This window comes from Gopherus evgoodei, unplaced genomic scaffold, assembly GCF_007399415.2.
Source record: "Gopherus evgoodei ecotype Sinaloan lineage unplaced genomic scaffold, rGopEvg1_v1.p scaffold_47_arrow_ctg1, whole genome shotgun sequence".
Taxonomy (NCBI): Eukaryota; Metazoa; Chordata; order Testudines; family Testudinidae; genus Gopherus; species Gopherus evgoodei.
This window is the reverse complement of record NW_022060068.1, coordinates 253,799-270,776: the sequence shown is the minus strand read 5'-3', so window position 1 is coordinate 270,776 and position 16,978 is coordinate 253,799. Positions and strand designations below refer to the sequence as shown.

The window sequence follows — 16,978 nt, the reverse complement described above, 5'->3', positions numbered from 1 at the left end:
TCTTTTGTGAGACTTCACGGGGGCGCTATCAATCTGGATGGCAGCCTCAGCTGCTCGCAATAGTAGTCACCCACCCCGACTACTGTCCTGGGAATTATGGGCTGGAACACACACATTCATGGAATCCTCCCACTGGTCCGGCTAATGCAGACGTTGGCCACACGGACAGCAGAGGGAGCTGCAGAGCAAGGGGCCCTGCAGGGGCAGCGATGGGAGCTATTGCTCCCGGACGGTCCCGGGGCACATCGGCCCCTGGGGCTGGAGTCGGGACGGTTCCCTACACCGCCCCAACTAGCGCTGCTCTCATGGCCGGTCCGGCCGGGCTCCCACAAGGGCCCTGCCCGGGCACGAGGGGTGCGAACCGGGCGGGGCTGCGGCATAGCACGAGCCGGGTCCGGGGCAGGACAGGCACGAGCGGGCTGGGCACCGCAGCAGCAGGGTCGGCGGGGCGGCGGAGGCGGCTCTGGGGATGAGCCGTGCGCATGCGCGCCGAACCATAGAGCGCGGAGGGGCGGACAGGGTCCGGCGTGCAGAGGAGCAAGCGAGAGACCATAGAGAGCGGAAGAGGAAGGTGCAGGGGGACGGCGAGGGCTGGCATGAGGCGGCTGAGCTGGCAGCCCTTGGCGCGCCGGCCTGACCCAGCCCCCGGGGCTGCTGCTGCTGCTGCTGCTGCTGCTGCCTGGCCGACACAGCGCCCGTGTGAGGCGAGTGAGCCAGGGAGCGGCGCCGGGCCTGGGCTGCCGCGGGCAGAGCGCCTGACAGGTACCGGGAAGCGGCCCCCGCCGGGCACGGCCTACGCAGGCGGGGGGGCCGGGCGCTGGGCTGGGGGCCAGGCGGAGCTTTCCCTCGCCCCCTCTCCTCTGCTGGAGCAGGGCCGCCCCATCGTGTCCGTGAGACTGGGACCCCTCCAGCCGCCTCCCTCGGGGCAGACCCCGGAACTGGGGGGCCCAGGCCTCAGCAGGACACGCCTCCTCTTGCCGGTGGGATTCAGCCCTGCCTGGAGGAGCTCTAGGGAAGAGAGGAGAACGCTTTCTCCGGGCCCTAGTCCATCGTCTGCCTCTCCGAAGAAGCTACCAGCTCCAGGGCCTGGCTGCCGATGCTCGTTCTGTTGAGCACATTTGTTCAATAAGAGTTGCACTGGAACATAGGCTTTAGGGGTAGAAAGCCCAGTACCCTCACCCAGCCAGTCCCTCTAGCCTGGGGCTGCACGGGAACTTGTACCTTAAGGGGAAAATCCCCTGTAGCCCATGTCCCTTCACTACCTCTGCTAAGGTTCTCATCTTTTCCCACTGCAGGAAGCACTGGCCAATCTCCCTGGCTTTGTCTCAGAAGTGGAGCCTCTGACCTCTTTTCCAGCAGGGGGTGAATGGTAATCCTAGCTCTGGAGTTCAGGGTATCCTGACCTTAATCTGAGTCTGCACACTTATCACTGAGGCAGATTCAGTCCTGCAGTTCTGGCTGCTCAGTTTCCCTCTCTTTAGGTAGCCTGGATGGGACCATCAAAAGTGCAGCAGCTGGGAACCAAGAAACAAGCAGGTGGGACAGGCTCTCGTGCTATTAGCCTAAGTCACCACTGAGATACTGTCCACCAGCTACAAAGGGTCAGTGTTTCATGTTGCCAGATGTTATTCCAGGGGACCTGAGCACTGGTTTCTTTCTCCCTCTGCTCTTAAGGCTCCTGTACATGGAAGTTCAGGAAACTTTCTGATTCCATCCCATATGAGAAGTGTTTGTATCTTGAAGTCCTGGGAGCTGACTGGATTCACAGATCTCAGTGCTGGAGCCCTCTCCATCTCACCTGTCAAGGAGCTGGGAATGATTTGCTATATCTCCAGGCATGGACACTACCTGGGGCTCATTTAATTATCTTTTCAACATGAGCCATATTGCCAAATTCTCTGAACTTTATGGTTTATCTCTGACACTGTTATATATCCACGACTGGGCTAGATCTGTGGCCTACAACTGCCTTTAAGTGGGAAATCGTGCCTCTCATGCTTCTGGATCACTGTTTTCTAGCTCTCTCAGGTTCTGGTGCATTTCTAGATCTCCCTTTGTCCAGATTTTCTTGTTGAACAACTTTCTTGTTGAAGATTTTGCATATTGTTTCATGATAGCTCTGCCATGCGTCTGGCTACTCTCCTTGCCTTCCTGCGGCCTGCTCTGCCACTCATCCTGGGCCTCTCCTTGGGATGCAGTCTAAGTCTGCTGCGTGTCTCCTGGATCCAGAGTGATGGGGAGGATCCTTGCATGGACACAGGGGTAAATAATGGGCTGTTTGCAGGGGAAATGAAGCAGGACTCTGTTGCTGGAGGAAGGTCAAGCGAGAATGATGAAGACTTCAAACCCAGGATTGTTCCCTACTACCGAGACCCCAACAAGCCTTACAAGAAAGTGCTCAGGTAAGAGACACTCCTTTTGAGCAAGTCATTGTGAGGTGAAGGTGACTGCCCATGTCTAACATATGGGTCCCATCTTATGGGCAAAACAGTGTCAGACTGGGTTAGTTGGTTGAAACTATAATTAAATATAATATAATAAAACAGCTGGAAGATTATGATGTAACAGGGTATAACCAGCACAGTTTCTCCAAAGGAAAATTGTCTGTCTCCCACTAAGATATTAGAATTCTTTGAAAATGGAAAAGTAGCAGATAAAGGAGAAGCGGTTGACAACTTAGTTGAACTTTCAAAATGGCTTTGATAAGATGTCTCACAAAATGCTACTAAAGAAATTAAATAGTCCAGGGGTGAGAGGCAAAGCCTTCTCATGAATCAAACACTGGCTAGGAGAAAGGGGGGGGGAATGGAGAAGGAATAAGTAGTCAATATTCACTATGACAAAAAGCTAATAGCCAGGGCCTCAAGTTTCCCTCCTAGGATCTATATTGTTTAATATATTTATTAATGTTCTGGAAAGGAGGGTTTGTAGAAAAGTGCACTCGCGGCAGGCATGCCCCCTCATCAGTGGATGTGGCCTAGCAGGCACCTTCCCTGATTGGTGGCTCCTATTTATAACTGCTCTGCCCTGCAGTTTCTGTCTTGCCATAACTCAGCTCTGGCCAGGTCACAATTTAGTGCCACACCTTTCCGGGTAGCAAAAAGTCCAACAAATAAAATGTCCAATTGCTCCATCTAGTCCAGGGATTGGCAACCTTTGGCACACGACCTGTCAGAGAAATCCGCTGGTGGGCCGTAACGGTTTGTTTACCTGCAGCATCCGTGGGTTTGGCTGACTGTAGCTCCTACTGGCGCCATTTGCCGTTCCAGGCCAACGGGGGCTGCGGGAAGCAGCAGCCAGCGCACCCCTCAACCTGTGCTGCTTCCCACAGCACCCATTGGCCTGGAACGGCGAACCGCAGCCAGTGGGAGCTGCGATTGGCCGAACCTGTGGATGCTGCTGGTAAACAAACCATCCCGGCCCACCAGTGGATTTCCCTGATGGGCCACGTGCCAAAGGTTGCTGATCCCTGATCTAATCTGTTGCATTTGGTCCTGGTCCCAGTGGTTCATATGCCCTTTCCTCAGGACTTCCAGTCATCTATTCCCTTCTGAGAGGCTTCACCAGTGGTTGTAGAGGAATCCTGGCCTGCTTCTACAATGAGTTCCAGGCAGGCAAGTCAAGGTTCAATCCCTCAAACTTCTTGCTGCCGTTTCCTTGGATTGTTTCATACTAACCCTGTAAGGAGGCCTGTCCCACAACCTTTCTGAGTTCAGCCTTCTCGCAGGGCTAGGACTCTGTGCTCCCTCCTGGAATCCCCCAATAAATCCCAAAGTAAACGTGTAAGCTTAACCCCCCTTCTACCCTCCTTAGGCTTGATCTTGTATTCCTCTCTTAGTCGTCAATTGAATGTCTGCCAGGGCTGTTTCCATTCTCTGATCCCAGAGAGCAACTGCAGAGTTCCTACCTCTCTCCCTGGCCCCTTCTTCATTTTATACATTATAGTGAAGTGGACTCATCTGCTGAGTATAACCATCACCTACTAACTCTCTTACCTTGCTGAGTATCCTTAAAAAATGTAGTAGAGCTTTTTTAATGTTACCCCACTTTCCTGAAACACTCACTAAGCCCCTCATACTAAATTCAGCTGTCACCCCTTCTGCCACAGACTTCCTCTGTTTATACTGACCCCCAGTTCCTCTCCCAGTTAGCAGGGCCGGCTCTACTGGTTTTGCTGCTCCAAGCAAAAACAAAAAACCGCTCAGACTGCCGCGGCCCCCTGAAGCGCCAAAAAAAAGGCTTGGACTTTGCCACCTGAACTGCTGAAGCACAAAAAAAAAAATGAGAAAAACCCACTCAGACTGCCACCGCCCGAATCGCCGAAGCACAAAAAAAAAGCCATCCAGACTCTGCCGCCCCAAGAATGGACGGAATGCCTCCCTGTAGCATGTGCTGCCCCAGGCACGTGTTTGCTCCGCTGGTGCTTGGAGCTGGCCCTGCCAGTTAGGATACATCAGTCATTGTGACTGGCCCACTCTGCAGGGTGGCCAGGCACTTTTTAATTGAACTCTCAAGCTCCAGTTTTAACCTTTTTCATTATAGTGTTGGGTAGACACTCAACCATAGGGATGAGCAGTAAAGTACCAAAATTTGCAGATGACCTCGTTATTTTTATTAGTCACTTTTGAGCAAGTCATTGTGACGTGAAGGTGACCGCCTATGTCTAACGTGTGTCCCATCAGCTCTTATGGGCTAAACAGGGTCAGACTGGGTTAGCTGGTTGAAACTGTAATTAAATATAATATAATAAAACGGCTGAAAGATTATGATGTGACAGGGTATAACCAGCACAGTTTCTCCAAAGGAAAACTCTCTTTTCAGAGCAGACCACCAGGAACTTCAGAGAGACTGTATCAAGCTAGATGAATGGGCAACATAATGGAAAATTGAATTCAATGTTGCTAACTGCAAAGCAGTACACCTTACAGGGAAAAAATAATCTTCTCATAACAGTTCGAAATCAATTCAGGGAAAGCAACCTGGTGTCATTATAGACAGCTGCCTGCAGATCTCTGCTCAGTCAGCAGGTGCAGTCAAAAAAGGCAAACAAGATGTTCAGTTACATCAAGAATGGAATGCAGAATAATAAAAAATTAATGTATTTCTATAAGTCAATGACGTGACCTCATCTGGGTACTGTGTGCAGCACATTGTAGAATAGAGGAGGTTCAGAGAGGGAAGACCAGAATGATTAGGTAATGAGGAAAAAGTCTCCTATGAAATAGCTGAAAAGTTGGGACTGTTACCTCATAAAGGAGACAGGTGGAAACGTGATTAAAGTATATAAAATAATGAGGGATCTAAAGAGAGATCAGCAACTTTTGTTCTCCCTGTCTCAAAACACAAGAAAAAAGAGGACATTCAATTAATTTAAAACGTGGCAAATTCAAACTGATCAACGAAATGCTTTTTACTCAATGCCACAGGATGTCAATGAGGCGGAACTTATTATAGTGCTAACATAAATTTTGGAAGAAGTATTTAACCTCATGCTTCAGGGTTTAAACCAGTCAAACTACTAGTGATTAAAAGGCTACCTGCAGCTTCCTCTGAAACCTGCAGTGGTGGCCATCATCAGAGACAGGATAGTGGACCATATGGACCTTGGGTCTGATCCAGTCTGTCAATTTCTATGTTCCTGGTACTTGGATAGGAAACAGAGGCTGCAGAGAGCAGTGTGGGGCGCTTGGTAGTGAGTGCACTCTCCATTTAGTGAGAGCTGATCCCAGTGCTATCGTGTGGCACTAAGGGGTGCTGTACTGCTGGGTGGGTAGATCCCATGGGGTCAATTTAGCCTCTGAATCAGTGCTACCAGGCTGCTATCTTTCAGGTATGATATAAAAGCAAAGTCTTGATCATTTGTGATCATTAAAGATCCTGTGGTACTTTTGCAGGAATCAAAATGTGATCGCCAGGGTATCCAAGGATCTCTCATATATTTACATTTTTCCCCCTTGAACTTGCCCCCTATAATTTCTGTTGACTGCAGTAGTTAGCTTCACTTCTTGCCCTAAACCAGTGTTTCCCAAAATGTTCCGTGGAACACTGGTGTTCTGCATGATGTGAATAGGTGTTCCGTGAAAAAATCGTAATTAAAAAAAGTCTTTAAATTTTTTTAATTTCAAATTTGGCATATTTGAAGCATACTTTACAACTCTTTTTGAATGACTATAATTTAACATAAAACTCTTTTTCCGGTTATTGATAGATCTTGTATTGAATATCATGGCGTAAAGAGAACGTGACATACAAGCATGTTGACGTTTACCCCTTTCAGGCACGTTTCAGTTAGTGACGTCGTACCCCTTCTGCTCGAGACTGCATGAACCGCAGCAGTATGCACATACCATTCTCTTTACGCCATGGTGAATATAACATATTCACTCAACGAGTTCAAACCTGTGGGTCTTTACCATGTGTGCAATAAGCGCAACTAAACTAGCTTTGTTCGAAACAATATAAATATTTGTGACAAACAAAATTTGACAAAAATCAGTAGTTCTAAGTATTGTTACTAAACTTAATCACCATGGATCTGTGGCTAAAAGAGGGAACTTTGAAACAAAAAGCAAGTTCTTCTGGTACTCCAACTGTGGCTGAAATAAACGAGCAAAATATTGTGACACTTCAAAGTGAGGATGAACAATTGCAGGCTTTTGTTGCTGAAAAATCTGTTAGTACTAGTGAGTTGTCCAAGGTGAAAGAATTTCCACCGAAGTATATCAAAAAACGAGAAGAAACAGGTGTTAAAAGACCGAAACAAAAGTATGATGAAAGTTATTTGTCTTTCGGTTTTATGTGTGTTAGAAATAAAGATGTTCCTGATGCGCAGTGCATCGTGTGCAAGAAAATACTAGCAAACAGTTCATTGGCTCCTGCTAAACTTCGTAGGCATTTGGAAACCAAGCATGCTGAATATAAAGACAAAGATAAGTTTTTTTCAAAAGGCAGCGTGAGTCACTTGGAAATTGTAAAATTTCAGTGATTAAAATTGCTAAAACAGACAACGAAAGTGCAACAGAGGCGTCTTATCGAGTACGTTACTGTGTAGCACTTGCCGAAGAAGCTCAAACTATTGGAGAAACGCTTATCAAGCCATGCGCGAAAGATACTGTAACGTGCATGTCGAGTGAGCAGTCTGGTAAAAAAATTGATTCTGTACAGTTGCATACTGCATAATACTGTTGCATACTGTTTTAAAGATCTCGCCAATGACATAGAAAAAGAGCTAGTTTGCCGACTGAAAATTTGCCGTGAGTATTCATTGCAGCTAGATGAGTCCATTGACGTTTCAGGACTTGCTGTGCTACTAGTATTTGTCCGATATAGATTTAATAATAATATTGAAGAGGACCTGGTCTTATGTGAATCTCTGCAAAGCAACACAACTGGAGAAGAAATATTCAACTGCATCAACAATTTTATCAGAAAGCATTAAATTAATTGGGGAAAATGTATTGATGTATGTACTGACAGTGCTCGGGCAATGATCGGGACGATGAAGGGAGCTGTAACGCAAATCCTAAGTGTAGCACCAGAAAGCACTAAGAGCCGTTGTGTTCTACACAGGCAAGCACTTGCAGTTTAAAAAAAAAAATACCAGCATATCTGAAAATTGTGCTCAATGAAGCAGTACAAATAACCAATTTTTGTCAAATCTCGACCACTTCAATCCAGGTTATTTAAAATTTTGTGCGAGGAAATGGGTAGTCGGCACAAAGCACTTCTTTTCCATACGGAAGTCAGGTGGCTATCCAGAGGAAAAGTGCTTGTGAGGCTTTTTGAGCTTTGTAGTGAACTACTGGTATTCTTCACTTCAGATAATTCAGGACGAAAATTTTAATGACTGTCTGACAAATTCCTCATGGCTAATGAGACTTGCGTATCTTGCAGATATTTTTGCAAAATTAAGTGAAATTAATCTGTCGCTGCAAGGAAAGAGTGTGACTTTTTACTACATTGGATAAAATGTTGTCGTTAAAAAGAAATTGCAATTCTGGGCATCTTCTGTAGAACAGAATAACTTTGACTGCTTCCCTACAGTACATGAATTTCTGACTGAAATAAATTCTACAGTCCATGAAGAAGTTTACAGCACCATTTTACAGCACTTACGTGACTTGCAGGCCTCTTTATTAGAATATTTTCCTATAACTACTGATGATAATGCTTGGGTTCGAAATCCGTTTGTAACTACAGCCAAACCAGTCGGCTTTACTGCGCACAATTATGAAAATCTAATTGACTTAATTTCTGACTCTGGTTTGAAACAAAAGTTTAAGGATCTTCCGCTGAATAATTTTTGGAGCAGCCTAATAGAAGAGTACCCTAATATGGCTAAACGTGCAGTTCAAGTGCTCCTTCCTTTTGCTACAACTTATTTGTGTGAGATGGGGTTTTTATATTATGCTGGAACAAAAAACAAATATAGGAATAGACTTGATGCTGGGCCTGACATGAGGATTCAACTTTCCAGCATTATTCCTAATATTTAAGCGAATTTGTGATAGAAAAACACAGACACACCAATCCCATTAAATCCAAATTTGTATTTCTGTTTATAAAAATAGATTTTTCTAGTAAAAATCTAATCTGTTTGGTGTTTGTGAATATTTAAAAACAGAGTTTTTTTAAGTAGAACTCTGTTTTTAATTTTGACTCTTGCACTTGATTTTTGTACTACTTTATACACGCTTTCCAGTTAGAAATTGTTAGTTCAAGTTATTTTAAATTTGTATTTTTGCTTTGTTATTTATGCACAAATATATTTTATTTTATAAAATAATTTTTTATTTGAAAACCAAACAACTACAAACTAATATTATAAGTGTTCTGTAATAGGCTAAAAAGTGTTCTGTGGCTGAAAAAGTTTGGGAAACGCTGCCCTAAACTGTTGTCCAGCATTGCTGTGTGGCTGTTAAACCACTGCTACATCGCAGCCCAGAGAGGGCAGTCTTTCATTTAGTGGGTGATGCCATCTCTCTGTATAGTTGGATACAAGTATTAGGATGCTAACTGGCCTTCGTTTCCATTAAGTAAGAAGGTGTCTTAAAAATGTGATATCATTAGTAATGTGTCCAGCTGAGCCCAGAGTCAGAGCTTTGAAAGGAATCAGATTACTTGAAACATCAACTGTGGGTGTGGATGCCCCCTCTGCCTCTGATGCAAGTATAGAGTAGATCTGTTTCTTTCCCTTCTCCCAGCTGCTTGTGTTGTAACCATGACTTTTCCCTGCAGGACTCGCTATATCCAGACAGAGCTGGGCTTTCATGAACGGCTCTTTGTGGCTGTGCTCACCTCCAAGGCAACCATGAACACACTGGCTGTGGCAGTGAACAAGACAGTGGCCCATCACTTCCCACACTTGCTGTACTTTACGGGGTTGCGCAGCGCCAAGGTGCCTCATGGTATGGTGCTGGTGTCACATGGGGATGAACGCCCAGTCTGGCTGATGTATGAGACCATGCGCTACATCCATCAGCACTTTGGGGGTGACTATGACTGGTTCTATGTCATGCAGGATGACACCTACGCCCAAGCCGAGCAGATCAAGGCCCTAGTGACACACCTAAGCATTAATCAGGATGTTTACCTGGGACGGGCTGAGGAGTTCATTGGGGGGGATGAACAGGCCCGCTACTGCCATGGTGGCTTTGGCTACTTGGTTTCCCGGAGCCTGCTGCTTAAGTTGCATCGGCATCTGGACAGCTGCCGTAATGAGATTCTCAGTGTGCGCCCAGATGAGTGGCTGGGACGCTGCATCATCGACTTCCTGGGCATCAGCTGTGTCTCCCAGCACCAGGTATTGTCCTTCCAGGGGCTAGGGCACAGCCTCAACCCAATAGACTCCACACCCTCATGCCTATGCCATAGGGCAAAGGAGTGAGTGCCCCAAAACTTATGCTGTGAAGTACTGGGAAGAAAGGAGGTGTGGGGTAGCAGCATGGGACAAGAGCCCAGTCTTGAGAGGTGGAGCTGGAGTGACATTTGAGAGAACAGATTTAGTCAGATTTCATCTATTTCACAATTTTTCAAGGGGGTGGGAGGCAGCCTGAGATAAAAAGAAAGAACGTGGAGATCTGGATTCTCCTCTGATATATGAAGTGAGGAGCGGAGGGTGAAACCCACTCCCGTGCCCAAGTGTTTGTCTCTCTGGGTCTTACCCCCTTCAGAGTGAGTGGGTGCGGGAGGGAGGACCCAGTGTGAGTGCCAGGGTTCCTAACTAGTCTCATGCATTTCAGGGCCAGCATTACTATTCCTATGAACTGGCCAAAAATGCAGACCTAGAGAAGGAGGAGAGTGAGGACTTCCAGGCAGCGCTGACTGTGCACCCTGTCTCTGAGGGGACCCTCATGTACCGACTGCACAAGCATTTCAGCAGGATCCAGCTGGACAGAGCCTACCAGGAGATCCAGCAACTCCAGGTATCTGGGTGGGGGAATACCGACAGGGAACCTGAGGCAGAGATGGAGTGTGAGGTCAGACTAGATCTCTTTTTTTCAGGGTTTGTGGGGGAACAGAGAATCTCTGACAGCTAGGCAGTGGCAGAGTCCTCTGTGGAAATAGCCTCTGCATGAGGAGGGTGTAGTATCAGAATCACTACTGTCCTGCACAACTAAGAATTCAAGAAGCTCTAGGTAGGGAGGAGGAATCAGGCCATTTGCCCCTCGGGGGTTGAAGAGGGGGCAGGAAGAGGGACCAGACCACTTGCCTCTCCAGGAGAAGAGCATCTTCAGACACTGACTCCCCAGCCTATTGAGGAGGGCTTTAAATTAGATTCAAAGGGGGCAGTTGACAGAAGCCCACAAGTAGGTATAAAAAAAGGTGACCTTAAAAGAGGGCTAGATGTTGGGAGCGGGGGATGAAAATTACAGTAGGGTCATAGGAACAACAAGAGGAAAAACAGTGAAGGAATCTGGTCAACACTATAGATGTCTATATGCAAAAGCAAGAAGTATGGCGAGTAAACAGGAAGAACTGGGTGTAATAGTACACAAGCTAAACTATGACTTAATTGACATCAGCCTTGGTGGGATAAATCTCATGAATGGAATATTGGTATAGAGGGTATAGCTTGTTCAGAAAGGAAAGATGGGGAGAAAGGGGGAAAATGTTGCATTATACATCGCGAATACATACACTTGTTCTGAGTCCACAAGGAGGTAAGAGGCAGAAAAGTTGAAAGCGTCTAGGTGAAGTTAAAAGAGAAACAAAACAGGGGCAAATCATGGTGGAGTTTGGGTTAGAAAAATCAAATGGAAGAGTACAAAATAGGTGGCAGTATTGCTGAAAGTATCTGGGGGTTATAGTGGATTATAAATTCAGTATGAGCCAACAATGGGATGCAGTTGTGAAAAGGCTAATATTCCAGGGAGTAGTAATAGGAGTGTCATGTGTAACACATGGGAGATATTTGTTCCACTCTACTTGGCACTGGTGAGGCCTTGGCTGGAGTCCTGTGCCCAGTGTTGAGTGCCACACTTTAGGATAGATGTGAACAAATTAAAGTTCAGAGAAGAGCAATAAAAAGGATAAAATATTTAGAAAACCTGAGGAAAGATTAAACTAGGCACGTTTACTCTTGAGAAAAGAAGACCGGGGGTGGGGGGGACCTGATGATAGTCTTCAAATATGTTAAGGGTGGTTATAAAAAGCATGGGGATCAATTGTTCTCCATGTCCACTGAAGGTAGGACAAGTAGTAATGGGCTTAATATCTGCAGCAAGGGAGATTTAGGTTAGATATTAGAAAAAACTTTCTGATTATAAGGGTAGTTAAGCTCTGGAACAGGCTGCCAAGGAAGGTGGTGGAATCCCTATCATTGGACGTATTTAAGAACAAGTTGGACAAATGCCTGTCAGGGATGGTCTAGGGATATACTTCATCCTGCCTCAGCGTGGGGGACTAGACCAGGTGACTTCTCAAGGTCCTTTCCAGCCCTACACCTATGATTCTATAAATAGGACTGTACTTTCTTCACAGATGCAGATCAGGAACCTGACATCGCTGACACCAGCTCGCGAGGGTGGACTGACATGGCCCATAGGCATCAATGCTCCCTTCGTCCCCAAATCCCGCTTCGAGGTGATCAGCTGGGACTACTTCACAGAGCAGCACCTCTTCTCCTGCCCCGATGGCTCCCCCAAATGTGAGCTGGCTGGAGCCAGCAAGGCCGATGTTAGTGACATCATTGAGGCAGCGCTCCAGCAGCTCAACAGCCGCTACCAGCCCCAGCTTCGTTTCTACAAGCAACAATTGTTGAATGGCTACCGGCGCTTTGACCCCACACGGGGCATGGAGTACATGCTGGACCTCTTGCTGGAGGCTGTAACCCAGAAGGGCCACAGCCATGTTCTGGCTAAGCGGGTGAGTCTAGTGCGGCCCCTCAGCAAGGTGGAGATCATCCCCATGCCCTATGTGACAGAGGCTACACGTGTGCAGCTGGTGCTGCCCCTGACCGTGCAGGAGCTGGACTTTGTCAGCAACTTCCTAGACATGTTTGCCATGAACACGCTGGACACACATGACAATGCCCTGCTGACCCTGCTCTTCATCTACCAGCCTTATGATGCTCAGCGGGTCAGCCAGCTGGATGTCTTTGCTGGAGTCAAAGCTATGGTGGGAGAGCTGGAAAAACGCTATGCAGAGGTGAAAATCCCCTGGATCAGCGTCAAAACTGAGGTGCCATCCCAGGTGAAGCTCATGGACATAGTGTCAAAGAAACACCCTGTGGACACCCTCTTCTTCTTGGCCAGCGTTTGGACAGAGGTTAACACAGAGTTCCTGAATCGCTGCCGCATGAACACCATCAGTAACTGGCAGGTCTTCTTCCCAATGCACTTCCAGGAGTTCAACCCAGTGCTGATGTACCATGGTGAGCAGGCCGCCTCCTCTTCCAGCACCGACTTCCTGAGGGATGGGCACTTTGACCGTCATGCCTTTGCTGAGGCTTGCTTCTACAACTCTGACTACATGGCAGCACGCACCAAGCTGGCGGCTGACATTCTGGACCGGGACGAAGTGCTGGAGAGCATGGAAGTATTTGATGTCTTCCTTCGCTACTCTGGCCTGCACTTGTTCCGGGCTGTGGAGCCAGGGCTGGTGCAGAAATATGTGCTGAGGAGCTGCAACCCCCGGCTGAGCGAGGAACTGTATCACCGCTGTGTGCTCAGTAACCTAGAGGGGCTGTCCTCTCGCTCGCACCTGGCCATGGCCCTCTTTGAGCAGGAACAGGCCAATAGCACCTGAAGGACCCAAAGCTACCAGTGGTTCCCCAGCACCTTAATACTTGCACCTTCCACCCCTCTTCCCAGCCCCAATCGTGCCCTGGGAAAGATGGGTGCATGAGGCCAATTGGAAAATTTGGTTTAATAGGAAAAGTGATTAAAGTTTCTTCCCATGCAAATTAACTTGGTTCCTCACAAATTATCACAAGTATCTTCTCATTCACAACTATGGTACAGTGACACTCCCACAGAGTGGGTTGTGGGCGTGAGGGGGATGGAACTGTAAGATTACGGGCAGTCTAAACTTTGCCCCATAAAGCTCACCCAAAGTGCTGCACCACAGGAGTAAATAAGAGACCTGAATCAGAACAAGACATATTAATGTATGCACTTTCCCTGTTCTCTCTGACACACTTGGATTCCCTGATGTGTTCACTGCTGCAATCCCACAAACACCTCTTGAACCCTGGCTTGTTAGTGTAGTGTGTTCTTCTTGGGATTCCTGTTCTTTCACTCTATTAAGATGCAGCTTTCCTAGGCCAATGCTGAACGTTCACTTTAGAGCCCAGAGGGGGAAAAAGTTTGCCAGCTGCCCTCACCTATACTAAATCTGAATGTCAACTAATTTAAATGCAGTGTAGTTGTAGCTGTCAGTCCCAGGGTAGTAGAGAGACAAGGTGAGTGAGGTAATATCTTTTATTGGACCATCTTCTAGGGGTGAGGAAGACAGACTTTTGAGGCAAACAGAGCTCTTCGTCAGGTGAAGAGGAACTCCGTGTGGCTCGAAAGTTTGTGTTTCTCACCAACAGAAGTTGCTCCAGTAAAAGATATTACCTCACCCACCTAAGTCAAATATCTCACTAAAGTAATGGACTCAGTGAGATTGAGCAAACTCTTTCCTAGTCCCATTCAGATGTGTCTTTGTCAGCAGCCAGACATGGCTGGTGAACACACATGGAAGGGGATGTAGTCCTGGGAGAGCATGCATAGGGGTGGGGTGTTCAGGCATATAGAGTGTAATGACTTTGGGACAGTGGGAGCCTGATCAAAGGTATATGGACAAGCAGCTAGAATACGAGTCTTACAGCGATTCAGTCTTTTAGAATGGCTGCCCTCCATCCCCCTGCAGCCCGGTTCAGGCTGCATAACGTGATGCATTAGCTGCTTTCTGCTGCTTCTCTTCTGTCCTATCTAGATTGTTATGCTGTGCTTTTTACATGGTGTCTAATCCCTTCTCTCTGAAGCTTGATAGGGTGTGGCAGTTTTTCAGATGTACACAAGGGTATCCCAAGAGGAATTGAATTTTGGGCATTGAATTGGTATCTGGCTGCTGTTCCTGCGCTTTGCCCATTCTCCAGTTGGAAAGAACCTTTCCTTGGGCCTTTTCCTGAGATGAGGGGGGTATGCACTTGCCACTCCGCTCCTTCTCTATAGCTGGCAAGAGCAAGCCCCTCATACTCATCCAGTGGTGGTTATAGATGGTAACTCCTCATCCACTGTAAATGGGATGCCCAGCTGCTGAGACGGGCTTATGTGAGCTTCACCATACCCATGGAGACCTGTTAGAACAGCAGTTCTCAAACTGTTGTACTGGTGACCCCTTTCACACAGCGAGCCTCTGAGTCAGACTCTGCCTTAAATATATAAAAAGTGTTTTTAGTTTATAACATCATTATAAATGCAGGAGGAAATGTGGGTTTGAGGTGGAGGCTGACAGCTTATGATGCCCCCATGTAAGAACCTTATGACCCCCTGAGGGGTCCCGACCCCCAGTTTGCCAACCCCTGTGTTAGAATATTATTCCTCAGATGCTCGAGACCTTTTACTTGATTGTTGACCTTGCTAGCTAGGTTGTTCGGGAAAGGATTCATCTGCAGGGACGATGCCCTGCTCCTTCAGATCATGCAGCCGGGTCGTGACTGGTTCCTCTGCAGGATGCATAGCTGCCATGGCAGCTCTGCTGCTGTGCACACTGCACTCATGACACAGCACTACAGGGGTAGGGTTACTCTGTGGTGAAGGCAGCTGGCAATTCTTTTTCCTCTATGGGCTCTAAAGTGAACATTCTGATCTGGGCTAGGCAATAACAAAATACTGAGCTAGTGAAGCTGGTGTACAACCACCTAAGTTAGTTAGCTGTGTTGCTGCAGGTGTATTTTTTTCACACCCCTGACTAGCATAGCCATGCCAGTATGAGGCACATAAGGCCATGTCTACACTGCAAACTGGCCGACACAAGTTATGTCATTGTGCAAGTGTGCAGGACACTAATCATCTGCTGTGCAGGGCTGTAACTCTCAGCAATGGGCAGGACACAGAGGATGGATTTACAGCAGTAGGTTTCTCGAACAGCAGTGGGGCAATAGACTGCACACACGCCCCTATTTTCACAATTTAGTCTTAAATCAATTTTCAGCTCTATACAATTTCAGACAGAATTATTGGCACTTATAGTATCTGGCCATACATTTATGTCAGACAATAACAGACAAGACAGAATTGGTAAATGGGCCCAAGTTACCACATTCTGCAGTATTAGGAAGTCCTTCCATCTTACATGATAGTTGTCGCCTTCTCTGATCTCTTGGTCTGGTCCTTCTGTCCCATTCTTCAGTTTCTGCTCCAGTGTATATCCAGTTTGGGCCCAGGTTCACTTAGGTCTTTTATACATTTCTACTTAATCTTGATCTGATTGGGTTGTAGCATATCAGTCCTTTGGATTTTAGGTAACCCATACATTATGCATGCTCAAGCTACAGTTACCCAATGGCTGATAAAATTTGTGGATGGCAAAAAGATTGGCAGATGAAGACAGGACAGTCACACAGTGATCTGGATCACTTGGTAAACTAGGTCCATTCAAATAAAATGCAAGCATACCTGCAGAGTGGAGGACTGTTTCCTGGAAAATAGTGACAGAACAGGATTTAGGGGCCACCGTGGACAAGCAACAGAACAGGAGCTCTCAGTGTTATCCAGTGAAAAAAATGCTAATACAATCCTTGAATGCATAAACAGGGAGTGATGAGTTGGCGCAAGGAGGTGAGTTTACCTTTGTGTGCACTGCTAATGAGATCAATACTAGAATACTTCAAACAGTTCTCATATCCACAGATTTAGAAGGATGTTGAAAAATCTAAGCAGCTGCAGAAAAGAACCACAGAAATACACCTCTACCCTGCTATAACACAACCTGATATAACAGGTTCGCATTTAGCGCTGTAGCAGCAGGGCTTCAGCTGCTACTGGGAGCCCAGGGCCCTTTAAATCACTGCTGGAGCCCTGCTGCCGCTACCCCAGGGGTGCAGCAGCAGGACTTGGGCAGACCTTTAAATCACTGCTGGAGCCCTGCCACTGCTACCCCAGAGCTGCAGCAGCGGGGCTCGGGCAGCCCTTTAAATCACTGCTGGGCCCTGCCACTGCTACCCCAGGGCTGCAGCAGCGGGGCTCAGGCAGCCTTTTAAATTACCGCTGGAGCCCTGCTGCCACTTACCCCAGGGCTGCAGCAGCGGGGCTCGGGCAGCCTTTTAAATCACTGCTGGAGCCCTGCCACTGCTACCCCGGAGCTGCAGCAGCGGGGCTCGGGCAGCCCTTTAAATCACCGCTGGAGCCTTGCTGCCGCTACCCCAGGGCTGCAGCAGCGGGGCTCGGGCAGCCCTTTAAATCACTGCTGGAGCCCTGCTGCAGCTACCCCAGGGCTGCAGCAGCGGGGCTCGGGCAGCCTTTTAAATCACTGCTGGAGCCCTGCCACT

At 47.4% G+C, this 16,978-nt stretch overlaps 1 protein-coding gene across 3 annotated transcripts; it reads left to right on the top strand.

Annotated features, from left to right (window-relative positions):
• Positions 1 to 718: 718 nt before the first annotated feature.
• On the top strand, positions 719 to 13,409 carry CHPF2 (chondroitin polymerizing factor 2). Of its 3 annotated transcripts, XM_030546575.1 has the most exons (5): positions 719 to 762; positions 1,675 to 2,402; positions 9,238 to 9,802; positions 10,242 to 10,424; positions 11,983 to 13,409. In XM_030546575.1, the coding sequence occupies exons 2-5, from the start codon at positions 2,125 to 2,127 to the stop codon at positions 13,246 to 13,248; spliced, it is 2,292 nt and encodes a 763-aa protein (XP_030402435.1). In that variant the 5' UTR covers positions 719 to 762; positions 1,675 to 2,124; the 3' UTR covers positions 13,249 to 13,409. The 3 variants fall into 3 exon arrangements, with proteins under 3 accessions (XP_030402435.1, XP_030402434.1, XP_030402436.1); XM_030546574.1 differs by lacking the exon at positions 719 to 762 and having other exon boundaries at positions 790 to 2,402; XM_030546576.1 differs by lacking the exons at positions 719 to 762; positions 1,675 to 2,402 and having other exon boundaries at positions 9,318 to 9,407; positions 9,521 to 9,802.
• Positions 13,410 to 16,978: the final 3,569 nt, after the last annotated feature.

Excerpts from the sequence above, each read along its gene's own strand:
- CHPF2 (XM_030546575.1), top strand. The coding sequence starts at position 2,125 with ATGCGTCTGGCTACTCTCCTTGCCTTCCTGCGGCCTGCTCTGCCACTC. Across the intron at positions 9,803-10,241 it reads GCTGTGTCTCCCAGCACCAG|GGCCAGCATTACTATTCCTA; the intron begins GTATTGTCCTTC and ends CATGCATTTCAG. Across the intron at positions 10,425-11,982 it reads AGGAGATCCAGCAACTCCAG|ATGCAGATCAGGAACCTGAC; the intron begins GTATCTGGGTGG and ends CTTTCTTCACAG.